This window comes from Atheta coriaria, unplaced genomic scaffold (assembly GCF_025399875.1).
Source record: "Atheta coriaria isolate IRGN ID8LTWV9N9 unplaced genomic scaffold, Caltech_Dcor_3.1 hic_scaffold_9_pilon, whole genome shotgun sequence".
Taxonomy (NCBI): Eukaryota; Metazoa; Arthropoda; class Insecta; order Coleoptera; family Staphylinidae; genus Dalotia; species Dalotia coriaria.
The window spans coordinates 14,329,682-14,354,395 of NW_027045451.1; the positions used below are offsets into that span (position 1 = coordinate 14,329,682).

General features: G+C 36.2%; 3 protein-coding genes and 1 long non-coding RNA gene across 4 annotated transcripts in view; 1 reads left to right on the forward strand and 3 right to left on the reverse strand.

Moving 5' to 3' along the window:
• Nucleotides 1-9,147, reverse strand: part of qsm (Zona pelucida superfamily protein qsm) — a 36,825-nt gene extending 27,678 nt beyond the window's left edge. The window contains exon 1 of the mRNA XM_065311643.1: nucleotides 8,680-9,147. Coding sequence (XP_065167715.1) covers nucleotides 8,680-8,782 — 103 coding nt within the window. The 5' untranslated portion in view covers nucleotides 8,783-9,147. The remainder of the gene's footprint in view (nucleotides 1-8,679) is intronic.
• A 291-nt stretch (nucleotides 9,148-9,438) lies between these two features.
• Nucleotides 9,439-9,956, reverse strand: LOC135798726 (uncharacterized). The gene is made up of 2 exons (XR_010549774.1): nucleotides 9,780-9,956; nucleotides 9,439-9,721 (listed from the first exon to the last, which is right to left on the reverse strand). It is a non-coding gene; the product is annotated as an uncharacterized lncRNA (long non-coding RNA).
• A 1,996-nt stretch (nucleotides 9,957-11,952) lies between these two features.
• Nucleotides 11,953-17,188, reverse strand: conv (insulin like growth factor binding protein acid labile subunit convoluted). Its single transcript, XM_065311810.1, has 9 exons — nucleotides 15,923-17,188; nucleotides 15,658-15,827; nucleotides 15,242-15,597; nucleotides 14,067-15,180; nucleotides 13,588-13,771; nucleotides 13,426-13,526; nucleotides 13,170-13,365; nucleotides 12,588-13,104; nucleotides 11,953-12,529 (listed from the first exon to the last, which is right to left on the reverse strand). Exons 1-9 carry the CDS (start codon nucleotides 16,182-16,184, stop codon nucleotides 12,112-12,114), a joined length of 3,318 nt encoding a protein of 1,105 aa, XP_065167882.1. The 5' UTR covers nucleotides 16,185-17,188; the 3' UTR covers nucleotides 11,953-12,111.
• A 4,749-nt stretch (nucleotides 17,189-21,937) lies between these two features.
• LOC135798024 (talin-2-like) lies at nucleotides 21,938-23,774 on the forward strand. Its single transcript, XM_065310679.1, is given in 7 exon segments — nucleotides 21,938-22,074; nucleotides 22,198-22,396; nucleotides 22,460-22,612; nucleotides 22,671-22,895; nucleotides 22,898-23,183; nucleotides 23,244-23,293; nucleotides 23,296-23,774. Coding segments are annotated over 6 exon segments (1,326 nt in total). The 5' UTR covers nucleotides 21,938-22,074; nucleotides 22,198-22,263.
• Nucleotides 23,775-24,714: the final 940 nt, after the last annotated feature.

Sequence of the window (24,714 nt, forward strand, 5' to 3'; positions counted from 1 at the left end):
TAGCAAACGCGGCGTAATAAGCTCTCAAACTATTAATTTATTCCAGGTGGCATGTTAAAATGAAATTTGCGCAACGCACTTGCGAGGTGTGCACATTATAATGAATTCGCAATAAATTCGCGTGCTAAATGAATCCTGGCCAACACATTAATCACGTTCGGCATGCGTGTACATATTGTAATATGCAATATTTAACGTTACACAGACTACACAAGCGGTTTAATTGAAATCTAAACAACCCATATGTCATTTCAGACTGATTTACTCATATTCAACCAAAGTATATTTCACACAGTTAAACTCGTTGAAGTTATTAAAGTAAACATTTTAATTTCATTTTCGTTTCGTTTTTGTTACTTCGCATCGTTTTGCTTCATTGGTTACGCTCGGAAGTGTAGTGTATATTTTCTTTGTTGATCACTTGAGTTCGCTTTCAGTTGCAGCTGAATACCAATAACACGAAAAACGTGCGCAGCGGACAAATGGCTCGCGAAAACTGTTTCGCAGGCCTAAATGTGAACAAAGCATACGCCCACAAATGCTCTCTGTGCGTCTTGTGCAATTACATTATGCACGCAAGCATGCTACTCTATATTTATCAATATTTATAAATCACTTGGGAGGCAAGTTGTGAGTTTCCCACAAAAAAAAACTCACACACTTGCACCTCGACAGGCACATTCGACGCTCGTAGGTAGTCATTAAGAGTGTAAAAATTAACACCTCTTTGTGTGATAAATTTCCCTACACGCCGACTGGTTCGTAACTTGCTTCACACTTTTAAATAAGTTAAGTAAATCTTGTAGATTAAATATTCGGAGTCTTATGTGTGAAAGATGTTAATGTACTTTTTGTTGGCGCTGCACGGACGTGTGAGGACAAGGACGAATCACATGAGTCTAAAATTAATGACACGTAAATAATTACAGGCTTTACACTAAACCGCATCGCTCATTCTTCATCTTTTCTTTTGTTTATTTTTATTACGTGATGGCACAACTGCATTATCGACGCAAATATAGGTAGTTACTCATAGAATTAAAATGTAATAAATTTTAAATTTAGGAATTTGTTCATCAATTGATAAAAATAACTTATAAACATTTTAAAAACAGAAATAATTATCATATGTACATACATGTGATGCGACTCTTGTCGACTTCAGACGAGTGAGTATACCTATTATGAGTTTATACACCCGGTCCCGCAATTCGTATTGAATTAAATGAAATTCGATGCTGGAAATTACCTATGCGCAACGTATTTCAAGAGCAAGAACATGTTTACATCCCATTACAGCCATTTGCATATGTAATTAGAGATAATAGTTGTCTTCATCTGTGCATAATGTCTAGCTGTAATTGATCAATGTCCACATGATCAAAACTTACTACAATTCACTTCTGACTGAGCAAATAATGAGCTAAAAGCTTTTTTGCATTTAAATTTTTTTTTGCAAAGCAGAATTTAACAATGTTAACGCCTTAAATAATTTTAAAATCTGCGTAATCGCTTTAATTTTCGGTAGTGCTTTACCTCTGTGCAACACATTTCCTGCTTACTGCGAATTGCAATTGGAGGTAAAGCAGATTGTGGTCTTTTACAAATGTCGAGATGAAAGTCTACCTCCTCGGTTTTTGTGGCGACATTAAGCTATATTAGACGATAAACCTCGGCGTTTTTCATTCGAACATATTATTACATCTCGGAGGGGTATACAAAAATATAATGTGAAAATTCGCGGCGCTGCAAATCTCGTTTCGACGGTAGCTTGGTAAAAATTTCGACAAATTTCATCATAGAGTCTTTTCCGTGCTTTCGTATTCATTACATTAATAAAATGAAAATTCTTTTTGCTATGAGCCGGAACGTAGAAAGCATGTTATTTTATTATCCACATTTTATTCGTGCTCATTTTCGTTTATGAGCCATTTATTAATGTTAAATTCGTAATAAAATTCGGGTACACGTTTTACTTAAATTGAACTAGAACACAACACTAGGAATGGACTTTTGTTGTTGGATTTATTAGTTACTACGTGTTTTATTGTTAATTTCTGCATGTAATTCTGAAAGAACTGACGTCACACGTAAAAATTTCAACTCTTTCAGCATTTACTTATGTAGCATATTTATTAAATGTTGCATAAGAAGGCTAAAAGCAGTATATCTGCTTGTTTTGGTTAGAAAATAAAAATAATAGAACGTTGTTGTTGTTTGTAACTATGTAACTTTATTTGAAGCGATGGCAAAGTTACTAGCAGCAAATAATTAAGAAGGAACCTGCAATTAATGCAATTAACAGCGGAGTTAACCGTGAAGGACACATTTTCCAGGTTATACAACACCAACCCAACTCTTCATAACTCAGTATCACAACATAAAAATTTTAAAACTTTTTAACTCTTTGATTGTGGATCAATATCATGGTTTGCTGTTCTAAAAGAAAAACTTTGCAGTACGCAATCATTATTAATAACATCTTGAGAGGAGGATGTAATATGCTCAGAAACATTAACACTGGAACATATCCGCACATGAGCAGACACACAAAGCTCAAGAAAAGCTCAGAAACTTGAAGAAGTAAAAAAAACTCTGCGGATACACACTCCACTGAATACGTACGAGTACACGAGCTGCCGACGAACGAATAATTAAGTTTTACGATGATTTAATTATATAGTATAAGTATTATTTTTAATTATTTCTATTTAAAGCGGCAATTAAAATTTAAAATTTCGAAATAATTAATTATAATTAAAAAATCAAGAACTGCAAGTGAATATTGATAACAACCAAAAAGGTTTGCTCAACTAAATAACAACATAAACACAAATTTTAATTTAATTTTGATTTAGCTTGAGTTATTATTGGATCAAATAATAATTCATTTCGCAGACTTTTTTTAGATGATGTAATACAGATGTAAGTTGTTCATCTTTAAGTAGCCGGTCCAAGAGTGATTAAGTGAACTTTTAACCAGAAGTAGCTTACATGACACTCTTCTGAAGGAATGAAAGCAGATAAGGCCGGAATAAATTACCTTATTGGAGTAAATTTAGAGCGCATTAAATCTCCAAGCCGATTTAGATAACCGGCATCGCGATGGAAATTGCAGGAATGGGAGCAGAGACTGTCTTGAGACTTGACGGATTCCGAAATAGAATCATGAGTTGATGCATGCTACGGGCAATGTAATGTCTAGTCATGTTTTATAAGAAAACTATTAAAAATAAGATTACCAATATAGGATAACATTTTTTCATTTAGTAAGAAAGTATATTATTCTAGGAACTATAAAGGGAAATAATTTTTCGGTATTAATATCAATAGAATTAACGTCAATAACAAAAAATTAAGTTCTCACAAATATTGCGATTACAGTCTTCGTTATTTTTGGCAGTTCAAAAAAAATGAAGCAAAAAGTAGTTTAATAACATTAACCAAATTAAATCAACGTCGTTAAATCAAATCAAACGTTAATATCGTAAATATCGCTAAAGTGCTACACTTATTCCTCTTCTTAGTCGTGCCTGCTGTAACTGGTTGTTGTTCACGCACGAGATTTAGCTGGAACTTGCGCGTCCGCCTTTGGGCCATCGATCCATCGGCCCATTTGATCTTCGACAACACAAGCAACGATGCCGCGGCGCGTTTGGACCGTACGAGCGACTACAGTTAGGATTTTCGCCAATTCAATCTATCAAATTAACGTTAATGTTTGTTCTTGGACAAGTTCGGGCCGACACAATGCCGCGACTCGCACTCTTACACCGCACAGCAGTCCCGGTCTAAATAATACCCTCGGGCCACAATTAAAAATGGTAATAAAATAATCAAATAAAATTCCGCCGCGACAGGTATTATTAAAAATAAATCAGGGTGATTGATTGGCCGCCAGATGATGATAATAATGATGATGGATTTATCCCAAGCGTCAGCAAAAGCTTATGGCTGATGATTGGAAGTGTAATGACCAATTTACCCTAGCGCATGCAGTATTTCGATGGTGTGGAATCACAAAATTAAGTAAAGTATAGTCACGAGTCATGTGCAGTATAATCGTGCGTCGAGAATATGTAAGAAGTCGATTTATAGATAGTTTGCTGATATTTATTTGATGGGAGATGTGTGCGCACACGCGCTAGCGCAAGAGTGTGCTCAACGATTTAAATATGAAAATACATACATATGTGACGATGAATTCCACATCGCTTATTATAATCGCTGATAACAAATAATACGCAATGATAAAACATTGCGAAAGTGTCATTAAAGTACGCAACTTACGGTTTTCTATGAATATTTATGCGCACGTGGAGAAATTTTCACATGTTAGTTTGACAATACTATAAAATCCTTGCCTTTCTAATATTCTTTTTGTATTCTCCAACATTAAATATATATTTTACTAGTTAATTCTAGTTATATAAAGTACGCATGCGCAGATTTTAATATGTCGTATATTTTTTATTATTTTTAGATAATTCATTTGGAAATATATATTAATGCATAACGGTTAATCAGTTTGGATTTTTTACATTTTAATGGCATCTTAACTCGTTTAGCATTAAAAATATAGGTATCTTTTCGTACCATTCAGCCAATACGGTACCCCCAAATCGTGTAAATTAAATCGGCGAGCCACATGCAACGATGTGACTGCGACAGCGTCTAACTGTGGATGCCACCATATTCTCTGTTACAACTTTGCGATTTCTAATACTTTTAATGGCCATTTTAAGACTTGCAGTATGAATAATGTTAAATTATACGTACTGGCCAACGCAGAATTATTATAAGACAAGATTGTGAGTTGAAAAAAAGTGCAGTATTGCGATTCGGACAAATGCTACTAAAATTTAGTGATATATGATCATCATTACACACTACTTGTGAAAGAGGCTATTCCAGTATGTATACAGATGAATGCAAATTTGATTTAATGTTGGTCCATTTTATGACACGCATTGTAATACTCGCATGAGTTGTTTCTGTGTTTCTTGTACGTTTCCTTTGCGGCTTTGTCAGCAACACCGCGAGGATTGTTTTATTGCAAACGTACGCGCGCTGAAGTAATGCGCATTTTAAGCACTGATTTGCTAATAAAAAGGATGCGGCCTCGGCGACGTGTATTGTAATAAACGCCGACGATGCCGCAACGACGCCCATATAAATGATGCATAAATTATGCGGAGGATTTATCTTTGGAGTGCGTGACTCGACTTTTCTGTGTGTGCTGAGGTAAGAAAAAAAATATTTCTTTTCTGCGAATATTCACTTTGAATTGAAAAATGTTTGTGACAGGAGGAGAGAGGATTTAAAAAAAATAATTGAAATGTTTCTAGTATCAATTTTAATATTTCTAGTTCTAAAATTGATAAAAAGTGTAGGAGTGGCATATATGTGAATGTGTGTGTTTAGTTTTGCGAGTCTTTCAATTGTTTAAAAGTTGAAGGCGCAGTTATTTAACAGTCGTGGCAAATGTGAAAGGCTTGTAAGTACTTCTATAAAGTTGATTAATATTTCGTTGATTTTATACTCAGTGATGTTAATACTTTCATAAAACCACAATAGAAATTTTTCGAATAATTTTATGTTTCTTTATCGAAACGTATTTAAATATAAATTTTTAACATCGTAATATTAAATACTTAATCTCAACATGGCGCAAAATGTCAATTAAGACGATTTTCCGCTCATTTTCCGCGACTCAAAGCGCAATGCCAACAAACAGAAGCTGAATTTGTCACTGACAGATAAAACAGCTTACCTATTTACTTAAACTGAAGATGTCATTCATAGAAAAAAAAACAATCAAAATGAATTTAACATCTTGCTTCAATTGAGTACCTACGTAATGCTTTACATACAAAACAGAAATACCCAAATAAAGCTGTACCTTTCTTTCCAACTTGATAATTAAGTCACATTAACTTCTTTCTAGTTGATGGCTTTATATGGCAGTACCCACCATATAATATTTTATTGCACTAACAGTGTAAAATGACTGCACCTCATTATTACAGTATATTTTATCCATCGAAAATTATAATTCGCAACAGAAGTTAATTACTACGCAGTGCGTCCATTTTGGAAATTAGCAATTACGTTGCATTCAATGTTCGACGCGTCAATTTGCAGAAGGTAATTGCAATTAGTCGAAAACGCTTGTGATTTGTCACGTGCGCAGTCCGTTGCGCGATACGCACGAATGAGTTGCTTCAGGTTTGACGTTTTGCATTTTGTTTGCTTGTTTGTTTAATTTCTGTGGTCGCGTTTCACGCAAATTGCCAATATGCGCATTTTCGAGCATATTTATTGCGCGTGCGACGTGAAACAAACGAAATTCACGGTTTAATCATCCAAGAAAATCCCGAAAATCCTCCTAACGGTTATTTTTAATGTGAGTCAGAGCAGAACAATCATGGCTTTCATAAATCAATATTGGGTGTACTGGTGCAGCTACTGTTCCTATATAAATACTAAAATACGCAATGAATTATTTAGACAGATTTATTTAAAATTTAAAAAAGAAGAAAAATATATATAATGGAAGGTTTTTAGGGCAGTAATTAAAATTTAATTTAAAATCGACTTGTTTATTTTTATAGCAAGCAATATCACGGATGCAAAAATCGGATTAGTCCTCTAAAAGTTATTTAAAAAATTTGAAACTTTGAAAACAAACTGTATTCTAAATTAAATCTGAACATAGAGTTATATCAAGTTGATCTTCGTGTACGGTCTACTGGTTAGACAAAGCAATCGAATGGCATTTCGCTTCATTCGTTAATTTCTAATCGATTACTGCGTACACCCGCACACCAACCTCACAACAGTAGAATACACACAAAAAAGGCAGCGGTCGCGCAGAAACACATCGCAAAGCAGAAGCGCGCGGGCGTCGAGTTAAGCAGACGAATTTATTCGCTAGCATGCCGTTAATGACATTAGACGAGTCGAGCGTATCGAATGAACGGATCAGATCGATTTGTCAACGGCTAACACCAGGGCCGAAACCGAGCCCAAGACTAAGCAGCTAATATAAAAACAATCCTATAATACAATTCAATTTATTGCTCAGGCCATGAACAAGCAAAATAAAATAAAAACGCAATCTAATAAAAATTCAGTAGCTTCGATTTTAGAGTATTTAAGATATTTCACAGTAGTATAATGGCTATTATTAATATTAAAGATTATCAGTTATCACAATGCACTTTAACTTAACTTAAACCCGTTTAGAAGCCTACTTAAATTATTGTATTTGTCGTGTTTTCTACGTTTTGTTTTAGTTTTTTTGCGTTCGTGTCTGGCAATGCAGACAGGTATTATTGTTATAACCACGTTTCGTTTCGTCGTTCGAACTTGCAGACACAACGCTCACATGTATGAGCATATGAGCAAGCATGTGAAACGCACCGAGTGCATTATTTCGCTTCGTTGCATTCGCTGGAGCCCTCGGAGTGAATTAATTGAACTTGTCGCGTTTGGTTTTTCTTGTTGTGTTGTTGTTGTATTACAGCCGGCAGAAAATTCAACAAATCGTGTAAAATTGCTGAATTTGTTTTTGTTGCACGCACGTTTCAACTTGGCCACCTTGCGCATAATTGCGACCCTTTGAGGTTAAGGCACTCTTTGCACACATTACACACCTATGCAAATCCGATACGGTGTGGCAAGGCGTCTGCTCACTGCAATTTCTTTGTGTCTCCTTCAAGTGTCTGCGTTTTTGTGCGTTGCTTTGCGGCTTCTTAATACGCTTCAGTTTTTTTCTGCTCACAGTCAACCAGGCAACGGCAGACTGCACGCAGCTCGTAATTGAATTTGATAAGACCGTGATACCAGTTATGTAAGTGATATAAGAGCTAGGCACAATGTAATTGCTCGTTTCTATCGGCATTCCTTCTTCTGTGGATGAAACCAGAGAAGCGCTGATTCCAAACCGACAGGAAACATCGACTCGGATTTTAGGTGGGTTTTAAACTCTTGAAGAATATAGAGGGAGCTAGCGAGGCATAAGCGGCCACTTAAATGCCTTTAATATGCGTCATTAAGAAGGTCATTAATCATTCCGATAGTTGTATCTTATCACTTCAAGTTTTGTATAACTCGTTCCATCATTTTAACTTTTAGTTTTTTAATCAAATATTGTACACTGAAATAACTGTGAGCGTCAATTATCTTTGTTAAGGATTTTACAACTGTGGTAATTGTTGTAAATTGTTGATCAAAATAATACAACATTTGCCATAGCCTTTTAGTCTTATTTTTATAAATATTGAACTTTAAGAACAGGACACGATTATATAAATTCTCATGTTGCATTTTTCCTTAACCCAGTTTATAGCGAAAGTAAAACATTCTCATTCCGCTTAAGCGCGTATTCCACTTCTTCGTACTCAATATACCAACTCTCGCGCACACTCCACTCGTATATCGATTGCTTAATGCCGCCGTCTACTGAGTCACTTAGTCTACATGTCTACTTAACTTCACGCCGTCTTTTCTCATTTCGATCGCTTTCCAAACGACGAAAAGATGCTTGCATATAAACACAGATGCACAAGTATGACATATTTATTTAGTTCTATTTCCGCTCATGCGCAAATTTACTGTAATATTGTTGTACTGCTTTATATTATGCTCCGTACGGATTACATAATTTAAACTTACCTCTTGCATTTGCTAAAGTAAACAATCCCAATGCGATGACCAACCAGGATCCCTTTGGTGAAACCATTTTCCTTATTTTGATACGCACGCACATGCACAACATAAGCACATACACTTACACAGCTGTCAATTCTGGTGCACAGTTCTTACATACACACAAGCGTGATGAAACTTAACAATCGAACAAACGCTGCGCTGACGAAACTAAGCTGTGACTTGAAAATTAAGTGCAATAATTTATAAATTTATGGTATGTGTGAATTACACATACATATTTACTTAAGTGTATTAATTATTGTATTTTAGTGGTCGCGCAATGTTGATGGGAAGAATTTCCGTTGTAGAAGTTTCGTCCGGAGAATGCAAATTCGACTTAAGTCACTGGCGCAAGTCAAACGCGCACGCGCCCCGGCACGGAAAGCACGACTGACGAGCGGCACGTCTCGAACAGCGCACAGGTAGAAGGTAAGACACTTCCACCGACTCACCGTCTTCTTACATGCGTGGAGGTAAGGTAAAAGCACTGAAAAGGTATGGTAAAGATCACAAAAGTTGGTGGAGTTGGAGTCGCGGCATGGCGACGATTGCATGCATGAAATCAGGTTTGTTTCATCTGGCGTACGATGGTCAGTCTATACTTACTTACTTGGGTACTTAGCGTTTTGTTACAGTGAGAAGCATAATTGATGCTATATTTGCCACTTTGGTTAAATTTAACAAATCCAAAAATACAATAGTTATGACTCCAGAAAAAAGATATAAATGTTTGAACCACCATTTATTTTATTTTAAGGTCTCAATTCATCAGGTTTGGTAAAACCAATAAATTCGTGAAATGCTTGAACTAAGTTGCGAATAGGTTGCGGAATTAAAAAGTTAAAAATGTGGAAGACATCGATAATACGCCAAAATATCCTTTCAGGTAACGAAATCTCGCGGCGTTCGTGATGAGAGTTTGTTATAGCATTTTTTCGATTGCATAAGCATTAATACCAATTGCACATACAATTAAAAAGCAGACAATCGTTCCTTTGGAAATCGTCTAAAAAATAATATCAAATTATTATGTATTTGTGTAAAATATGTAGTATTTAAATTACCATCTTTATTATTTACTGTTTCGGCGATGGCACTCAAACTAACTTTTATAACCACTCAATTTATACTAAAATGTCATCAGGATTATTTAAAAATTCTACTTAGACATTTTTGCTGATTGCCATTTTAAAAATTCCTATTGAAAACTCGTTAAATATTCTAACAAGACCGTACTTATTGTTAAGTAATTTAGTTTGAAATAAAACATAAGCTAAATATATGACTCTAAAGACGTTCCATGCGCATGAATATTCATTAATGTATATAATTTAAATATTTGTTTGAAACAATAAGTATTTATTATTTTAAAATGCTGAGGTTATCAGCAAAATTGAATAATTTATTTTACTAAAGATATCGTAAATTACCAACCAGATCTACATCAGGTAATGTGACTATTTTTTTTGTTTTTGTCACATGATTGGGGTTATAATGACGGAATTTTTTGTTTGTTGTATAAGTAATAATTGAAATTCAAAAATACAAAACATACACACAGAAATCATAGATATGAATAAGATAAATAACAATCGTTTTTTCATTTCTGTAAATATGACGAATCCAAGTTGTTAATCGCGTCGGTTTAATGCGTCGTGTATTTTTACGAGCTTTACGATGATTTTTGCTCGCAGAAAATGCGTGAGCTGCACACCACTTGCTCACAACAACCCAACTGAAGTGGACAGGTAAGCGACCGAGTAATGAAACGATTGAAGATTTATGTAATTATTATTTTCTGCGCGATTACGAAGGTTGCACGCTGTGCAGAACACCAAACGTGAACATAGCGCACCCGAAGTGAAGGGACAGAAAAGCTCGTTTCATTGTGCGTGAAAAACAGAACTGCTTGCCTGCTCGTGCTCGCGCTTCTTGGCCGCGCTGCTGCGCAATGATAAAAATTTAATTATTCCAAACAACGACTGGCAGCTAATGAGAGCGATGTGCACGCTTTATGTTTGCTTGCTTTGATCCGAACTTATACTGCCTGTTGCTAATTAAATGTTTAGTTCGCGGAGTGCTGCAGTGAAACCTTGAAAGTGCATTACCTGCAACTCGTACCTTTTCTACTTACAATGTTAATCTTTACGTTGTTTTTAATTGAGGGTTATAAAAAGATGCAAGTTAAAAAATCTGTTTTATTTTGATACAATGTATGAACAGATGCTGAAAATTTGACAATAGACGCTTTCGGGCACATTTGTTTAATATTTTCAACATTTTTTGTTTTCTGTGGACGCTGCCTTTCTTATAAAATAATTGACTTCATCAACATCGACATAGCCGTCATTAAGTACACTTTGTTCTTTGAAAAATACAATTCATTCATACTTCAACAAACGAAACGAGTTTTATTCATTTCTCGACTTAAAATTAATACAACCAGGCATAAACTTTTAATTGTTTCAATATTATGCACACAAAAAAGATTTTTTATTTCTTGTTTCAGAATTATATACCTATATAAATATAAAATTTACATTTGAAGGGAAATAAAAGTTGGTGTTGGTGTTTGGCCTTGTTTCTGATGACAATAATCACACGCTCAGCAGTAATATTTCTAAAATTTTAGATGCCACTGATTACATTGATCGTTGTCGCGACTGTTTGAGTCGTGTTCCTTGAACCAATATACGAGTAAAAGAATAACTAAATTATGCCATTGTAAAACGTAGAAAATCACACAAATTGAAGATTTTAATTTCCCCAACGCCGCATGCTAGAGATAGCACAACAATAAAACAATTACAAAGATAAATTCCATATAACTGTAGGTAATGAGAGCAGAAAAAATATCGCTTCGATCAAGGATGGAACGGAAAACATGAGAATTCGTGTGCGTGTCCTAACGAGCTAAAAATGCTTGAACTCCAATTACCGCCGATGTTGTAGGGAAGTTGAAAAGTGTTTGACTTCTAAACGCGCGCGCGCTCTGATAGTTTGAAATTTAGAAAAAACCTGTTTGCCATATACTCTGGTGGCATGTCTGTTGGATGTTTGACTTCCGCAACTTCCTGCTTCCCTGAGAACGTGAAATTATTACGGTTACACTCAAACATTTTCAACACTTGCACTTGTTGATAATCTGTTCTCTTAAATAAAAATAAATAAAATATAATTAGTTGCCTATATACATGGCTTACAATATAAGCAAATATTTCATAAAAACTATTACTATTCAATCAAATCACATTTATTTAATATTCCTTTGGTTCAATTGAGTTCGTAATAGCTAATTACAAAAATTAAGTTAAATATACAGTGATATCAGCTTAAAATTGTTATACAACTTGTTAATAAGCAATTTCATGCGTGATCTAAATAATATTTTAAATCTCAACAACGATAATTAAATAATGTCAGGAAAACATTTATAACAACGACAATTATCACAGAATAATAGCGCTGAGAAAGTTGACTGCCCGATGAGGTGACAATGTTGGGCAACGCACGGCACTGCTGCTTGTTTAAACTTCTCACCGCTGTGCGGCTGTCTCTCGCCAAGACGCACACCTCGTAATCGTCTTGCGCATTTCCGGTCGAATTATCATTAGTATTCGAAGCACCGCTACCTGCTCTAGGTATTTTTGCTTGTAGTTCACTTACAGAAATTTCCAAACTGCGCTGTATATACGGCACTGTTTTTTGGTATAATATTTCTTGGGGACGTTTTGATGATCGGACTAGGATGTAGGGATCTGCTATGTCATCATTTTTTACTATAAGCCATTTAATTTTAATCACACCTTTTTTGCTAAAAATGTAAACAAAATTATTATACTGTTTTAATTATATTCTGAGATCATTTTTACCTTGTAACTTCTCTAAATCTTAAATCAGGCGTAATATCATACATCTCCTCGTGATTGTCCAACAACAAACTGGTATTCACATTGATCGGACAGTTCAAACGATCTTCGCTGAGTTGAAACAAAAACTTTCCTTCCAAATAGGGCGGACCTGTGCATTGTAAGTCCTTGTAGTTGTTGCTTAAGTCGAGGGTCCGATCCATGTGACGTTTTAGCGGGCGCAGGAAGCAATCGCACTGCAGTGGATTGCCGACGTTATACACAGTAGTCACATTGCCCACCATGAGCTCAGTGAGGTTCTGATCGAATTCCTTCAATCGATTGCCGCTCACGTCAAGCACATTCAGTTGCGTGACGTTCCTTAAATGACGCCACGGTAGATGCTCAAGTTGGTTATTGCTCAGGTACACTTCGGACACATTTACCGGCAAGCGAAAGGCTTCCGGTTCGCTAGTAATGTCTTCCAGATTATTGAAGGACAAGTCCAGCACGCGCAATTTTGTCATATTGCCTAATACACCTATATTTCATAAAATTAAAATAATATATAATAAACTCCTTGTAACATGTGTTTGGTAAGTTTACCTCGGCGAATGTCAGCGATGGCGTTGTGCGACAAATTGAGTTTTTCCACTTGTTGAGTGCCGAAGACTATGTCGTACGTGAGAACTGGCATCGCATTGTACGATAAATCGATATCTTTCAATCTGTACGGGAAGTATGGGTTACTTGGGAACATTTTCCGCGAAACGAAACTGACTTTATTATGGCTCATATCCAACTGAAATATCAAAAACAATTTAAAACTATGAACTATTTTATTTAGCTTTAAAATATTTACTTGTTCCAAAGACAAACAATCTTCTAGTAATCCATGCGTTTTGTTATCAAGTTTCTCAATACGATTGAATGATAAATCTAATTTTCTCAATGAAACAAGACCTAAAAGCAAAAACAAAGAATTCCAATTGATAGTAATTTATTAAAGTTCGTAGCAGCTTACCTTTCAATGCTTCTACCGGTATATTTGAAATATTATTCCGCTTTAAATCCAAAACAATCAGCTGCAACAGTCCGTCGAAGGCAAGATTAGCGATCGTTTCCAGCTTATTGTCAGCAAGGTTAAGCTGGAAGACGACGGGCATCCGCCCGAACGCGCCTTTCTCCAACTTTGTCAGCTCGTTGCCCTAAAATTACACACTTGCATCAGAATCACTACAAACCACGACCAAACTTGTTTTAAACTTGTTTGTCGGTAGGCACTTCACGCCAAGTTACTGATAAGCATAATAATTTTTCTTTTGTGAATTTCCAACACTCCAATTACAGCCAAAAGTGTAATGCTATAATGCATGCTATACATAGTTGAGAACTTTACAAAGCCATTCTTAGCAGAATGAATTCCCTCGTTAGTATAACTATACCCAACAAGCACTTAAGCTTAAACGTTAAACTTTGTTATTAATTTGTAGATGCACTAACCTGCATGTATAAGTACTGTAACGATGTCAAGTCACTCAATGCAGCCCATGGGGGTTTGGTGATTTGATTATAACTCAAGTCGAGACGTTGTAGAGTAAGCAAATTTGCGAGGCTTCCTTTTTGGAGATTATCCCCAAGTTGATTATGGCTCATGTTTAATGAGAGAAGTGAATTCATGCTTGGCCATTGCTTAACCGGTAGTTCTTCAAAGTTATTGTAGCTTAAATCCAGGTGGCCCACAGATATTGGCAATGTAAACATGGTTGACAATTCATTGTTATTTAGAATAAGTTTTCGCATTCCAGCAAGACGAGTTAATGTCCCCTTCGCCATATCTCTAAGACCATTGTGGCTTAAATCTAGTTCCAATAAAGTTGGCAATGGACCAAAGGTACTAGGTTTTAAAACTTGCAAATTATTGTGGGACAAGTCTAAAATTCTCAACGAAAACAACGTTTGAAAGACAGCATTGTAAATGTCTGATAAGTTATTGTGGCTTAAGTCAATCGTATGCAATTCGTACAATTTTGGGAATGTGTGTCTTGGTACCGATGTAATTTGATTGTAAGACACATTAAGCACTTTGATTCCAGTCATATTTGCCAGTGGTACTTCATTCAATGAGGTAAACAAGTTATGTGTTACTTTCAAATTGGTAGCATATGTAGTTTCATCAAAAGCTTTTCTTGGAATGCTTGCGATTTTGTTGTGTGACAAGTCTAAAATAGTCATATTGGCACAGTTGATAAATGCCCCATTTTCTATTTTACTTATTACATTATTAGTAAGAATGATTTCAGTAAGGAACAGATCTTTAAAAGCAGATTTTTGAATTTCTTCCACTAGATTATTAGAAACATCAATCACTTCAATATAATTTAGTTCGAAAAACATCTGATAATCGATTTTTTTCAGTTTATTGTGAGCTAGATCTATTGTTCCGATACGTCTCATAGTTGTAAAAGTCCCTCTGCCAATGTCTACTATTTCGTTATCACTTAAAAACAGACGTCGCAAAAATCGCATTCCTCTGAAAGAATTTGAGTCTAACTTTTTGATCCTATTATTTGACATATTGAGAAGTTTCAGAACTGAATTTCGTGCAAATGCACCTCTAAAAAATTAAGAATTATACTAGAATCAATGCAACTATCTGATTAATTTTGATTACTTGCCTGCTTAATTCAGTAAGTTGATTGTGTGAAACATTGCACCATCCCAATTTAGTTAAGTCGCCAAGATGACTTGCATCCAATTTAGCAATATTATTATGACTCAGATCCAAAATTTCCGTTTCTCTGAGACCTTTAAATTGATTTCGTTTCAAATCTTTCAGTTGGTTTCCATGCAAGTCTAAAACTCGCAATTTCCTTAACGGTAACACGCTTTCAGGATGCAACGTTGACAAATTTCCGTTTGTCAGATAAAAATTTAGAAGGCGTCCAGCCATTTCCGTCTCAAAAAACGCATTTTTAGGTAACTCTGATATTTGATGATTATCTAACTTTAATAGCGTTAAGTTTCCTAAAATCTGCAATGAAAGACTTATTACGATTTGTTATAATAATTAATTAATATTAAATCAAATTACTTTAAAAGCATCTGTAGGATACTCCAACAATGTTGTATTTATAATTTCCAACTCATTTAATGTTAAATTAACTCCCAGGAAAGTATGTTCTTCAATTTTTTCCAGCGGCGTGTTTTCTATCCGTAGTGTTCTCAGTTTTAATTTATACAGTAAACTACCAAATAATCGCCCTGTAAATTGTAATAAAATTAGTAAATTAATTACCAGGTTAATTAAAGATCATGAAGTATGAAAGTGTACTAGATCCTTAATTATAATTACGTACTAATATGACACCTGCTTATCGTGAGCCGTTCGATAGGCAATTTGAACGTTGCCAAATTATTCAGCCCGATGCTCATCGTCGCCAAATTGGTGTTTTCGCAGCGTACCGTGATGCCAATATCTGATTCGCTGTCACACACGCAAGGGTGCAACAGAAGAGTCGACGTGGGACACCTGTATTTAGGTCCTGGTGGGATATATTCCCCGTTTATTGTGGTTGAGATGACAAGAATTGCAATTGAGATAAGAATGTGTTTCGACATTTTGTGTGCTTGTTTTGTTGCTCGTGGTACTCTTGAATTTTAGCTTCCTTAGGTTGATTTTAGTAGAAAATATTTATGCAACTCTTGTGCGTGGCAAAGCGTTCATAATTTAAGTCCTCGTAAAAAATTCATAATTTTCCTTTGCGTCGAATAATTAATAAGAAAATGTGGTGTGTTACAAAGTCTGAACCTTCACACGCTTCACACTTTTCGCACCCGGCTTCCTTCGTGGCAAATATATTATGTTTTAAACACGAAACTTTGCTCTGAATACCAACTCCTTGGTCTACTAAAGGTGCAAGCATGTAAGTTTTTCTTCGCTCTTCTCTCTTTGTCGAGGTGCGTTAATTTTACGCTACTACGCCACTGAAGGTTTTTCCCGTAGGTTTATTACTGAACTTCTTAGACACAATATAAAGTGATTAACACCGTCGTTGCTCAACTTTATGACGGGCGTTTATCTCATTTCTTCGCGTTGAAAGGTACACATCCAGGTCGGCGGTTTGTTTGGCATCGTGTTTTTCTCACCTCGCTTGTTCGGAAAGCCACTTCATTTGGGTGGTGGTTTTTCGTCGTTTTCGTCGGGTGGCCGCTAAATTACCACGCGCCGGCAAAAGACAATTAAAACTATGTAAGATCTAGAAAGTTCACTTTCCTTTGTGGGTTTTGCGGCGAACGCAAATTCTCCTCCCGTTCGTGCGTCTTTTCGAATTAATTTCTAAACGACTTGATGCTGCTGGTGCATTAAAACTGGGTCATTTACGCTGAGCTCACTTTGCGTAAAATGTTGAAAACTTTTAAACGTGATAATTACACTTAAATATTATTGATAACTTTTGGAACTGTTCTTAAGACTAAAATGCTACTTTCAGATTTTGTAAATGGTATGACCAGACACGTTTTATAAACATTTTACCTTTACTTGTTTATTCAAGGTAAGCTGCTTTCGATGCCGCTGGCGAACGTTGATGCGTATTCTGTTCTTGGTCAGTCGACGGCAAAGACTAACTAAAGACTAGGTGTTTTTGCTGGCGACTTTACCAGCAACTCACGCCATACCACAAGTATGTCTCACTATTGCTCACTTTCTAATAATTCCATTCCAGTTTATAAACAATTTCGTTCTTAGTGGATGCAGGTATATGCAGGTATATGCATCGTATCTAAATTATTAAATATAAATATACCTTAAGTATAAATTGCTTAAACATAAAGTAAATGCCTTTTTTTAATGAAAATATCAAATTTATCAATTTATTTCATACAACATAAATCTTTAAAGCCATCTCTGCTTTTAAAATTGCTTCAAAGAACCAAATTTGAAAATATTTATATTTATACTAATAGATAATCATTTGCAAATATTTATTGACACATTAAATTTGCACATTTTCGATATATTTGTGGGTAGTTTATTTAATTTTGATTTTATTATATTTTGGAACACGTAGCGCCTTCTCTCGGCGAAGCTATCTCAATAGTGCGCTTCATACAAGTGTTGCTGGAGGTCGCTCACTGTTCCAAAATTTATATCGATTGTTCGCGAACAAAACGCGCGTTCCGCCGTACCAGTTGTCACATAAATCACACTTAATAATAAAAGTTGATATCATATAAATTGTACTTTGGTAAAGCCCGGTGCAGTTGTCGGAAATCACGCGCCCGCCGCGCTGACCACTGCGCTCGTAAATTTCATCATTTGCATGTAGATTTCGGTAATCAAATCGTGAACATGATACCTACATTCTGGGATTCTCAGTTAAGTCCTTCGAAGTTTAAACAAATTATAAATGACTTTATAATCGAAATTTATAACAACTGAAAAAGCGCTTTGAATTTAATATATAGTTAATTATATTTTTCTACTTCCAACTTCCACCAACGGTTTTTAGACACAAAATGTGATACTTTGATCAGCCATGAGTAAAGTACTTTACTTTATTCACGGGGTAAAGTTTGCGCTAAGCATTTGCCTACGGTGCCGCACAAGCCGCACAAGGTTATATGAAATGCCATGCGCCGCCTGTCAAACAAGTCAAAACAGGCGCTGATGCTGCTCATGTTTATAACCTTACATTTGCCCGTAATGTGCGAGCGAATTTCGAAAGATTTAAAATACAAAAGTTTAAATACAAAAGTCTAAATATAGAAATTGAGTGAAATTAAAAAATAGCGTAAACATCACGTGACTAAAAGTTTTTAAACACTCAATTGATTAATCGCTGGCTACGTTCCTTCGCAATCAATCTCGTGACTAAAACCCCGTTTAGCCACTTGATAGGTACTTAATATACTATTATTTAGGAATGCGATAATGAAATTATTTTAATTAATGCAACTAATGATATTTAATAATATTCTTAGAGATTGAAGAAACAATGCAAAACCAGTAATAAAGTAATTTATTTGTAACACAAAATTCAAAATACATCAAAATTTATTGTAGTTGTGATCAAGTTAAAAAGTGACATCCCCTATAAAATTTAGGGTGAGAAACGTATCGAATAGGAGGATAATAATTCTACAACTAAAAAACGTGCCATTGTTTTTATCATTTAATTGCCTGAAAGTTTTTTACTTGTTTGTCTCCCTGGCGCATGAAATTCTCTCCCAGAACATTGGTTTGCCTCCACGCGTTTATATTCTTGGAAGTTCTTTTTTTCATCTTCTGCTTTTACACGCGACTTTCTCTATTATGCTCGTCGATAGCTCGTATTATGACTCGGCATAGGATTCAAAACAAGAGGATTCTGTTATTTTGGACGTCGGTGGCTTTACGAGCGCGCAAAAACAATCGCGCAAAGAAGAAACAAGCGCCGCGGTGTCGCCAAGCATAGAACTTCCACACGCATTCTTCGCACCAAGGGGGAGAATTTGTAGTTTTGTTATTGTGACAAATGTCACTTTTTGCTTAGAAAACAAAAAAAATATATATTTACAGTTGATAATAATCATATATAAATTATAAATTTGGAAGTTTTAATGTAACAACCAGCAAATGATACGAGAAAAAAATCTCAACAGTAGATCGAGATTGGATACAGAAAGCACGCAGCAGGCGGACAGGCAGACAGTATGGATAGAGACGTGCGCGTATCTATTTTGTTCAGAGGCGGCGGCATAGGATCTGCGTCCGGGCGCCCTGCCGCCACTGCAAAGTTTCCTGGCGCCGATCTTAGGCGCCGTGTCGCCATCCGACATATATAGAAATATCGTCGATATGTGTGTGCGGCTGTCGCCGCCTCCTACTACCATCGAACCGCTGGATTACAACACAACGCATACCACCAATCACTCAAAGAGTCCCAATATATCTCATAATAAAAAGCAAAAAAAATAAGCAGTTTTCATATTTAAGGACAATTTATTTTTTAATTTTTATTAATAAAAATATAGAAAAAATGTAACTTCTAAAAGCGTCAAGTAAGAAAAGCAAGTTGTGGAAATTTATGAAAGTGCCGCTTCTACCAAACAAACATCGCGATTGCATAAAAACTTTCGCCGCGCGCGCTTTTTTGCCTCGCTGGCGCGGCGCGCGGCGGTTATAACAATTTGTTATTTTACTGTCGGCGATATAGTGGCGCGTCGTTGGCGGTGATGGCGGCAGGGGTCTGAGGAAGGATGTTCTACGTATATATATATATAGTTTGCGTCCCGTCTCGTTCCGAGTGGTGGTGGTCGTGTATTCATGCAGTCGTGCCACGGGCGGGTGGTTTTCAGGGTAGCGGCGGGCGACGGGCGGCGTTCCGCGAGGGTGAGCACGGCGCCAGTCTTTGGCCCGGGCAAACGGCGCCGAAATGCATCTTTTGCGGAAATGGACGCGATTTTCCTACCTCCTCGCAAAGAACTGTCATCCCCCACAATACACCCAACAGCAAAAGAACTTTTATTATTATTATTGTATAAAACTAGATTAAAATCTTAATAGTGTTATTGGTTTTATTGTATAATTATGTTTTAAGAATGTAAAAATTATATTTTTAGTATTTTCTCTTCAAATAGGATCCAAGAAAACACATATGTAACAACACTCGACGTGGTTGAGTTGGTTGAGTGCATCTCACAATATTTGGGGCAATTTGGTGGCAATTTGTCATTGGAAACTTGATTTTTATTGCGGATGCGGAACGAAGTTGTTAGTTGGCTCGCTTTAACGGGCTTCTAATGCAATAACGCCAGCGGTACGGGCGCTGAAAGTCGAATTGTTTTCTTACTTAGTCGATTAACTCGGGGAGGTCAAAGGGAACGTGGTCTTCCTTTCCCGGGCAAATAAATAAAACTGATGAAGTGGTTGCTCCTACATGCAACTAAGAAAGTTTTATTCGCAAAAACTTTGCCGGTTTTTAGTGTTAATGCTTCAACATGATCATAACACATATTTTATCTAAAATTTAAGATTAAAATATATTAAAATATTCTATATTTTTAAACATTAACTAAATTAAACGTTCCAATATCAGCCTTCGTCACAAAATTAATATCACTCATAGATATTACCAGAATTAATTCATTTTGTTAGAAGCATTGCGCTACACACTTCGCCAAGATTTATCTCTGTTTACGAGTGGTATGATAGCATTACGTATCGTAGCTTCAAAGTGTGAATCTCACCCTCATACTTTATTTCTGTATTCTGACTACCCATTTGTAGAATGCATTTCGTTATCCGCATGCGACGATATCAATACATATCAATAAAAACGATAATCCGATGTACAACCATTCTTCTTGGTAGTATCCTGCTGTGGGGCATACAGCACCCTCGAACGCAATCGAATATATAATCATAATTCATGTGAGTAACTCAGATTGTTAGATTTATGTGATTTTTCTTGTGGGTTGGAAAAATTTTAGTAGTAGTTTAGTTTTGTTGATAATGCAATGTTCTTGATTCTGAAGGAGATAACATATCACATACTAGAAATCGTGACTGTTAAATGTGGTATTTTGATTGATTAAATTGTTCTTGTTTGCGACCCTCCAAATGCACTCTGATTATATCCGCCCTTCTTGATTCTCTCTATGCTGTTGTCTTCAGTATCTTATCAGTCATATATTTACTCTTATCTATTATTACTTGTCACAATCGATACAAAATTATGAAACACTCATTTAAAAATGTTTGATTGCATGTTTGACAGAGTAGTCGGCAAAAACTGCGGATATTACTCATTTTATTTATTAGTTTCGGGCGAATATTTCCGAATGGTAAGTCCGACCTCGACATCCGTTATAACTGCCATAAATATTCTGTTATCGCTGCGAAATTTGTCAGCGCGCGATATCCACTTTGCTTCTCACACTCACACATCGCCGAAGTCGGCAAACAAACAAGCCATTATATGGAATAGCAATAGCGTCGGAGTTGGGATGCTTGGGAAGTTCGCAATCTTTACATGCGTTTTTGGCTATGCCACACCCCAGTGCGCCATCATTTGATAACGAAGCGTTGTTTCGATACAGCCGATGCAATTTAAACACTCCAGGAGAGTGCCAGCTTTGTCTAGGGAAACTTGGTATTAAAAACAACATTCAAGAACACCACGGAAAGCATGAGTTGCACTACGCTTACTGTTCGAAATGCTTCAATAACTCTAGTGTTATTTACCTACATCTCTAATTATTATCTCTCTACCTATTATAAGCTAAATCTAGTATGTTTTTTAATCTTATCTTTAAATTGGTATTTATCATGCAAGATATTATCAATCAAATGACTATTTCTAATTGATGATGTTATTTGGTTTGGATATTTAGTTGTGTGATAAACTGTGAATTGAAACAAATTATCTCAAATGCAAGACGATTCGACTCATCTCTGCTAAAACAAAGAACGCAATCGTCAACGGTACTCACCCGGTTTCCGCCAACAAAGCCATCGAGTTTGCAGGTATCCAATGTCAAATTGATTATGGGACTTTTGCAAAACCAAACACAGATCTGGTTTTCTAAAGAAGGTTTTCATTGTTACGTGTTAAATTAAAAAATTGTATTTTTTTATTTATTTTGGCAGTTTGATTGCATACCTTCCACCAAGCTTTATCAAGAACGACGTAGAGAAGAGAATTTTCAAGAAACAATGGCGCTTTCTCTGCGCATCAACATTGTCGAGAACAACGTTACGAAAACAATTATTTTCGAGTCATCTGCCACTGTTTTCGATGCGTGCTGCATTATTAGAGACAAATGTAACGAATATGATTTGGGGAAAGGTAAGAACTTTCCAAAAATTCTTTCAAATCTTTTATTAATTTGTTGTCTTTGTTTTATGATAGCAAACGAGTATGGCTTGTTCTTGACAGCCGATGATAATAAAATCGGCGTTTGGCTTGAACCAAATCGCCGGCTTGAATATTATATGCTAAGCAATGGCGATATTTTGGAATATACTCGCAAAATGCGCGCTCTGCGTGTCAAAATGTTGGACCGTAAGTTTTTATACCTTTTGACTAACAAATTATAACTATTACATCATTTCGATTAAAGATTCCGTCAAGACCATCTTAGTAGACGACTCGCAAATTGTTGCAAACTTGATGGTAGTAATCTGCGCGAAGATCGGCATCACTAATCACGACGAGTATTCGTTGGTCTTTGATGAGAAAGATAATATGGAAGTCTTGGACACTCGTAATTATGGCACGCTTACACTCTGTCGCAAGAAAGAAGAGCGCGATAAAGATGACAAGATGGAAAAACTACGCAAGACTATTAAACGGACGACGAAGTCAACTGGTTAGATACCTCGAAGACTCTGCGCGAGCAAGGCATTGATGAACATGTCACTGTTTTATTTCGTCGCAAGTTTTTCTTCTCTGATCAAAATATCGATTCTCGGGACCCAGTTCAATTGAATCTTCTATATGTACAAGCGAAGAACGCCATCGTTGACGGTACTCATCCGGTCACTGCTGACAAAGCCGTTGAGTTTGCGGGTATTCAATGCCAAATTCATTTTGGCAATTTCAATGTAGCCAAACACAAGCCTGGACTTCTAGAGTAAGTTTTCATCATTAAATATTAAATTCCTATAATATAATTGTTGATTTATTTGTCTAGTTTGAAAGAATTCCTTCCACAAAGCTTTATCAAGAAGGGAGTCGAAAAAAAATTTTCCAGGAACACGCTAAACATAACGGTTTGTCTGACCTGAACGCAAAAGTCTTGTACACGAAACTAGCGCGCTCACTGAAAACCTACGGCGTCACTTTCTTCCTGGTAAAAGAAAAGATGAAGGGCAAGAATAAGTTAGTGCCGCGATTGTTAGGCATTTCGCAAGATTCCATTTTGCAACTTGATGAGCACACGAAGGAAATGCTGCAGTGCTGGCCGCTAACGACCGTCAAACGTTGGGGCGCTAGCCCGAGCACGTTCACACTGGACTTCGGCGATTATTCAGATCAATATTTCTCGGTGCAGACGACCGAAGCCGAACAAATCCAGCAATTGATTGCTGGGTATATTGATATCATCCTCAAGAAGAAGCAAGCTAAAGATCAACAGGGTATTGACGGCGAAGAAGGCTCCACTATGATTGAAGACAGTGTATCACCACATAAGTATGTTTTCCGTGATCATCCATTTCCGTGATGCAACACGAAACGCATCTAGTAAAGTTAACATATTAAACCAATGGAAAGTTGTGCAAATTATTTTTTATTTATTTTTGTATTGTTTCGGTTTTATTTTCGGTTATTAGGTATGAAACCGTACGGTAATTTGGGTAACGCACAACAAACGGCAGTTAGCGGCGACAAACGCTCCGGTTCGGTATGCGATATATAAAGTTCTTTTCCTGATTACAAATAAAAATAAAATATTTATTTTATTAAATAAGGTACTTGCTCTTACGTTTGGTGACAAAACGGTCGAAAGCGAGGAGGTGCAAGATACGCTCATGGCTTTGACCAAAGCGATGGCACATACCACCGCCGCGTTGATCCTGACCGCAAAAAATGCTGCACATTCTTCTAACGAGATGATTAAACAAGCACGTATTCTTGGCGCAGCGACTGCGCAACTTATTGAAAGCATTAAGACGGACGCTGAAAAGCAACCTGATAATTCCGATGTGCAAAAGCGACTCTTAGCGGCGGCAAAAACATTGGCTGATGCAACAGCCCGAATGGTAGAAGCAGCACGCCAATGTGCTAGTCATCCGCAGGACATATCATACCAAGACACATTGCGAGCAAGCGTTGCAAGCGTTGAATATTTCTTTTAGATTGCGGCGGCACCGGGCCACAGACTATGGCCATTCATATATAAAATATTATACACATACAGAAGTTTCAACTTTGGGATGTTACAACTGTTGGTCTATGCAGACCAAAGTAGCCGAAATAATCTAAAACAATACTAGCTACATCTATTAATTTCATCACAAAAAAAAAGGCGAAAAATAAAAAATAATGTAACAGACAATTTTATTATCGATGCAATTCAGACATGTTTGTTGAATTGTATTGAATTAATGATAGCATATTCCCACAAATTTTATAATCTTATCTTTATTTACCTTTATATTTAG